This window comes from Ptiloglossa arizonensis, chromosome 5 (assembly GCF_051014685.1).
Source record: "Ptiloglossa arizonensis isolate GNS036 chromosome 5, iyPtiAriz1_principal, whole genome shotgun sequence".
Taxonomy (NCBI): domain Eukaryota; kingdom Metazoa; phylum Arthropoda; class Insecta; order Hymenoptera; family Colletidae; genus Ptiloglossa; species Ptiloglossa arizonensis.
In genome coordinates, this window is record NC_135052.1 from 15,390,313 (window position 1) to 15,396,793 (window position 6,481).

General features: G+C 28.1%; 2 protein-coding genes across 3 annotated transcripts; one reads left to right on the top strand and one right to left on the bottom strand.

Moving 5' to 3' along the window:
• The first annotated feature begins 1,537 nt into the window (after positions 1–1,537).
• On the top strand, positions 1,538–2,800 carry LOC143147227 (putative transcriptional regulatory protein OEOE_0768). 2 transcript variants are annotated; one of them, XM_076312309.1, is made up of 4 exons: positions 1,538–1,753; positions 1,876–2,034; positions 2,212–2,357; positions 2,421–2,800. In XM_076312309.1, exons 1-4 carry the CDS (start codon positions 1,579–1,581, stop codon positions 2,625–2,627), a joined length of 687 nt encoding a protein of 228 aa, XP_076168424.1. In that variant the 5' UTR covers positions 1,538–1,578; the 3' UTR covers positions 2,628–2,800. The 2 variants fall into 2 exon arrangements, with proteins under 2 accessions (XP_076168424.1, XP_076168423.1); XM_076312308.1 differs by having other exon boundaries at positions 1,876–2,119; positions 2,198–2,357; positions 2,421–2,763.
• LOC143147226 (uncharacterized) lies at positions 2,719–6,064 on the bottom strand. The gene is made up of 4 exons (XM_076312307.1): positions 5,779–6,064; positions 5,571–5,693; positions 4,842–5,019; positions 2,719–4,765 (listed from the first exon to the last, which is right to left on the bottom strand). Exons 1-4 carry the CDS (start codon positions 5,849–5,851, stop codon positions 2,941–2,943), a joined length of 2,199 nt encoding a protein of 732 aa, XP_076168422.1. The 5' UTR covers positions 5,852–6,064; the 3' UTR covers positions 2,719–2,940.
• Between the last annotated feature and the right edge of the window lie 417 nt (positions 6,065–6,481).

The window sequence follows — 6,481 nt, forward strand, 5'->3', positions numbered from 1 at the left end:
AAATAGTGAAATTTTATCTTGAAAAGTTTTCTCAATAGTAAATAATCTGTCGGGATTCTATTTTACGTGATTCACCCTATACATTATTAATATGTACTTTGCAATCATAATTGTTTTATAATATTGCTGATATTTTTGAAAAACATTTTCAACGTAATATTAAACGTAATATTACGTTGCTGTACTATTTCACAATATTGAGCTTTACAACAGATTTTAATTTCATCAAAATCGGTATTAAAACCTCTAATATAAATAATAATCCATATATGAGATAACTCATCGAAAAAGTCCGAGGTACGCTTACGATTTTAGTTTTAAAAAAACTATATTAATTTCCAACTCCTCTTCGTATTAAAAATAAGTTGATTAACTCGTAAGGTCTGTACAGGAATGGTAATAAATCATTTTTTGTTGACTGGTATTTATCCGTATCGTTAACCCCTTCAGGCTCAAGTACGCGGATTTAGTTACAAGTCAAACAACGTTCGTTTCGATAATGACATAATGAAATAATAGACATCAAGTACATTTCGTCTGTGAATGTTTAACGAACTCGTTCCTGTCTCAAAAACTGTTCACATACGACCTCCAAAAGTGAAGAATTAGGAATCACAATTTGAAATACAGCAAATTCATTGATAAATGTATACAATGCTCGTTCAAACTATGCACAAGATCGATAAAAGTTAAGCACAAAAATATTAATCTACGTACCTATTCAAGAACTTCACCTGCGATAGTCACTATCAGGAATAAGATTTCAGCATTAAGAATGCATCCTTGTACGAAGACACGAAAGTTGAGTATATAAGTTTATAACATCACCGTTGAACACAAAATTTAATAAACCAAAATTATCGAACTCTTATAACAAAAAAACATATAACTTCTGTAAAATTATCGAGAACTATGTAAGTACATGTAAGAGTTAGATAAAATAATTCTAAAAGTATCGTAATCATATCATTACAAATAATATAGATGATGCTACACGATAGTGATTTAAAAAGCTCACATTATTGATGTAACTAGCCTCTTAATAGAGAACTTTTTGATAATTTAATACTTTACTAATTATTCCATTTTCATTAAATGCTACACTCTTATTAAAAAGTAATTTTACTTAGGTTTGGAATACTCCTTATGTTATTAAGTGCTATCGCAAATATTAATTCTTGTCGATTGTAACAGAAAATCACCAACTACAACACCAATTAAAACATTTGATCGAAGAAGTGAGGTCTTTGGTTAGTACCAGAGTTAGTGACTTTTCTGTTTCATAAAACAATGGACCTTATAGCAGTGACACAAGTACATTAATTTTTATTGTCTTGCAGCGAGATACTATGGTAATATATAGTGAAAAACAATTTTTATGAAGCCACCTTTTCAAATACATCCTAAATATTCACCAAAAACTATTTTGCACTAATTGTTTAAGATGTTACGAAAATTTCATTGTACAAACATCGAAACGAAAAACAACTAAAAATAATAGTATAAATCAAATATCCCTAGTCAATATAAACTCCTTTATGGGTATCATAACCTATTCTGCTGTTGTTAATCTATATCATGAAATTTCAGTTAAATTGTTTATTGACCTACAACAAGTATAGGAATGTTGTGTTTCGAACATATGCGGGTCACAGCAAGTGGCAGAATATTAAACACATTAAAATGGAAAACGATACTGCAAAATCATTGCTTTTTAACCGGTTAACCAACAAAATGAAAGCTGTGGTAGCAGGTATGTTTCCTCAAATGATTAAATAAATTAAGAAATATGCGTAGAATTTGATCAAATATTTATAATAGACATAATATGTTTAATAGAGTTTTATTATTTAACATTTGTAATTTGTGTTTCAGAGACTAAAATCTCAAATCCATCTGAAAATTCGAAATTAGCACAACTTGTTGATCAAGCTAAAAAAGCAAATATGCCCGCAGCTACTTTAAATAAAGTATTAGAGAAATTACAAAAAAATGAAAACCATAAAATTGAAGTACTACCAGTGCGCGGTCCTGGTAAATGTCTGTTAGTTTTATACATTTCGTGTGAAAATATAACCCAAACAAAAATGATGCTTAATAGTAAATTAAAAAAACATGAGTATGCATTATCAAATTATACCTTGTTTTATAATATAAATCTACAAATACAGTTTTTATTTTTTAATTTAATATAAAGTTCAAAATTTGTAGAACTTTCAACACTTAACGTATTTGACTGTGCAAGTTATATCATAGCTTTGAAAGACTGTACTCTGGATGAAGCAACGGATGATGCTATACTTATAAATGCCCATGATGTGGAAGAAGTACAATACGATGATAAGACATATTTCAAAGTATTAAAAATGAATTTATCTAACTTTTCTTATTTCAATGCATTACATTTATATTCTTTGCAGTTTAAATGTGAGTTCCTTTCTTCTGAAAAGAGTATAACTCAGCTAATAAATAAAAATTACTCAGTAATTGAAATAGAAGATACATGTATACCCATGACCGAAGTTGAATTAAATGAAGAAGAATTAAAAGAAGTAAACAAATTAAAGGACAAATTGTCACTTCTAACGGAAATCGTCAAAATAGAAGACAACATATTTGTGCCGTAATCTGAAGTTAAATCTGATAAAAGTTGTAAAAAAAATTGTTTATAATTTATTAATTTCACTTTGAAAATGTAGCCTAAAAAAGAATCATGGAATAAATAAAGTGCAAAATATAACTTCTCTATTGTTTATTTATTATTTGTAAAAATTTCTTTTGAAGGAAAATATAAATAAAATATTTTGTACATTTACAAATCACATACTCTATTACTGTCTAATAACTGTTTAGTTCTACATAGTTAAATTAAAAATGATACTATGTACAAAACTTTTAAAATATATTAAATTCATTATGAAAATTCTATTTACTCTTTTATTATACATCAGTGCCATACCCCTTTATTTCATGTATATTAGAACCTGGAAAATGTGCGACAGAGTTTCTATGGAAAAAAGTCTTCAACAGTCTTTTTGATATTTTTGCCCTTTCATTCCATGGACTAGATGAAATGTTAAGCGTTTCATTCTGTGCAATTTTTGAAGATGTATTAGCAGTTATTGTATTCGTTATCTGTTTTACAAGATCTTTAGTAGGTTCCATGTGGAAAGAGTCATTGTTGCCATTGTTAGACTCATCCTTCATTAACTTGTTACGTTTCCTTTTTTTAGTTTTTTGTACTTTGTAATTATTTTCATATTCAATGTTTGTATTTTCTTTATCAGAAACCTCTTTTTTGTATTTCATATTTACTATTTCCATATTACAATCGTTTGTACCTGTATTATCTTTAATTTTTTTCTTTTTTTTCAATTTTACAGTTTCTGCTTCTGTCTGTTCAACTTCATTATTCATACAATCTGTGTTGTTAGTTTCTGTTTCAATTTGAAAAATTATATTTTCATATTTCTCTAGATTTTGTTCAATAGGTTTCATTTTTTTTTTCTTCTCCTTACAAAAAGACTCTTTATCTTCGTATTTATTAAGTTCGCACTCTTCTCTCTCAAATGTTTTAATTTCTATGGCTGGTTCATCTTTTGAATTCCTAATATCATTTTTACCAGCAGTAACAATTTCTTTTTCTGTTTTCTCTATCTTTTTCTTCTTTTTCTTTGCTTTTCTGCTTGAAATATTTTCTAGCAATATAACATTATCAAATACGTTTTCTTCTACTTTAAGTTTTTTACTATTTATTTCATCTTCACAAGCTTCTTTATCTTCTTCTGGAATTTCCACAATTGTTTCCAGATTAGATCGGCGACTCCTTTTTCTCTTTTTAGAACTTTTACTTTTTCGTTCATTGATATTATTATCATTCAATTCTTCGGATATTTCTTCAATATCTAAAGCCTCGTTAACAAAACCAGATGACACAGAATTATTAAGACTAACCTCTTGTTTCTTTTTCCTTTTAATCTTCTTATTTTCAACTTCAAATTTATCCAGCATAGTTTTTCCTTTTTTCTTATTTACAGAATCAGTACTATATTCTACATGATCATTGAATGTTACTCTCTTTTTATCATTTACCTCATCACCTAAGTCTAAAGCAGAATTTGTAACACCCAATTGTGTTCTAGATACTTCAAATATTTTTCCGCTACAAACTTCATCAGTTACACATTCTAAATTTAGAGCAGTATTTACAAAACTATTCTTGTACACACTCTTACTTATATCAGTGTCTTTAAATTTCTTTAAATCATTGGTTAATCTTAAATCAGTGTAATCAGAAATCTTCCTCGTTTTAGAAGATTTAAATCCAATAACAGAATTTGAAATATTGTCAGGACTATTTAATTTTAAATAAGGATTTTCAAAAGCATAATCGCAACCATTTTTTACTCCTTTGTTTTCTTCATTATTATGACATTGTTCTTTGCAAGCTACTGCTGCAAAACCAAACCCAGCATATTCAGGTTCACTTTCTGAATTGGTTTCTTGCCAATTTTTATTTCTAGGAGTTAAAGAAAAATTCTGATTTTTTTTCATAAAATAATCAGTCATGATGCCCCCATTTATAGTAGTAACACCACCGTTATTATATTCAGTACCAGGTGGATCTAAGTCAACACTTGCCTGATTATTACTTTGATTTTCTGTACAATTTTCGTTTGTGTTTAACTCTTTTTGACCAAATATATTCGCTATATCTTTTGAACTATACTTATTCACATCTTTTCCTCTTGTGAATTTTTGGTAGCTAATGAGAATAAAAATTTAAAAATAGAGAATATTTACATACTATTATAATATAATATATTACATATAATACTTACTGTACACGAGCTCGACTGTGCTTAGATTTCAACTCCAATGATTTTCCACTTAATTCGCTTTTAACTTCGCTTGCTACATTATTATTTTGACTTCTTTGGAGTTCTTGTAAAAAATCATTAAAACCATCCTGATGTTCTGTCCATGCTTTGTCTAAATTATCTTTCTTAAATCCAATACCTATAATAAAAGAAACACTTCCACTTCTGTAATATTATTTTTTACATGAAAAATATATATATTCCCAAAATTAAAATTTCATAAAAACAATGACTAGTAGCTACTAGCTAGCAAAATTATATACGTATAATTATAACCATAAAAATATTAAAGCTAACGTAAAACTAATACTTGTTAAATTTAGAAATAGACATAATGCATGAAATAATTGGAAAAAGATAAACTGTATGGATGCAGCCTTGTAAAACACTTGAAACAATTATTAAATGTATAAATAGCAATATTTTTTCAACAAATTTATACAAAATAAATAGGCAGTAATATTAAAAATAAAATTAGATATTTGAAGAATATTAAAATATGTTTCCCTTGATACAAAATAACAAATACGCAACAAATTTCTAGCTTATGTTTCTAAAATCTCCATTACAATAAACTTTAATTTCTAGGTTAGTTTCGACATAGCTAAGATAAATTTTAAAAAGATGAGAGATAAACTTAACAAATACAAGGGTAAAGGTAATTATAAAATTGTAAAATATCTATCTTACCTGTAACATCGTTTTTGAAAGCCACGCGCACGTACTCCGTCATGCCCTGTTCGTTTGCTCCAAGCCCTTTTCCGCTCGTCCAGCCCATTTTTTCCAACATTTTCTGCCCAAACTTGTTCGAATCTGTACAAAATATATAAACATTAGTGAATTGAATTGCATTTTTGTAAAATGCAGTTGAATTAAAAGAATTCAAATATTTGTGTACCTTCGCTCCATTGTTTCCCTCGTGGATTTAAGTTCCATTTTTGTTTTCGGCGAGGTTCTGCGAGCATCGACATGTTGCCTGAACTTTCGGATTGACTTTTAAGTAAAATTACACGTCCAACATCTGGTGATCGGTTGTGGATAATTTTGAAGTGATTTACTTTCTGGTCAAGGGTTTACAGAACCGACAAAATTTTGAGAAAGGTTAGGCGAACACACATGACAGTGTTGTCGGGAAATACAGCGTGCTGCTTGTGGCGCTTCATTTACGCGCGCTTGCAATTCTCGATTTAAATTTGAATTCTTGCCGTTTCCTGTTACTATTTTTTGTTTCTTTTAAACAAAATATTGGTCATTTTACCGTATCAAAATTATTATAGCGTAGAATGAATTTTATTGAAATTTTCCTCAATTATGTTAAATATAAGGGTTACTCTTTTGTTACAAAAAAGCTATACTATTACATTATACAGTCTAAATTGTTAAATTATGCTAAATCGCAAAATATTATTTCAAGAGAAAATATTTTTATGGAACACGCGTAATCATGAAAAGCTCTTCAAACTTATAATACAGTTCGAATAACAAATCACGTATTTAGAATATAATATATTCTAAATTGGTTATTTTCGAAACAAACACTCATACAACAAAATTTTGTTACACATTTTTAATCGATCTTTACGTAGAAAATCATCTGCTTG

Bases quoted from the DNA above. Each gene is read 5' to 3' on its own strand.
- LOC143147227 (XM_076312308.1), top strand. From the start codon at position 1,579: ATGAAATTTCAGTTAAATTGTTTATTGACCTACAACAAGTATAGGAAT. The intron at 1,754-1,875 runs GTATGTTTCCTC...TTTGTGTTTCAG, and splicing joins AATGAAAGCTGTGGTAGCAG to AGACTAAAATCTCAAATCCA. The intron at 2,358-2,420 runs GTATTAAAAATG...TATTCTTTGCAG, and splicing joins ATGATAAGACATATTTCAAA to TTTAAATGTGAGTTCCTTTC.
- LOC143147226 (XM_076312307.1), bottom strand. From the start codon at position 5,851: ATGTCGATGCTCGCAGAACCTCGCCGAAAACAAAAATGGAACTTAAAT. The intron at 5,694-5,778 runs GTACACAAATAT...TATTTTGTACAG, and splicing joins AGGGAAACAATGGAGCGAAG to ATTCGAACAAGTTTGGGCAG. The intron at 5,020-5,570 runs GTAAGATAGATA...CTTTTATTATAG, and splicing joins TTTCAAAAACGATGTTACAG to GTATTGGATTTAAGAAAGAT.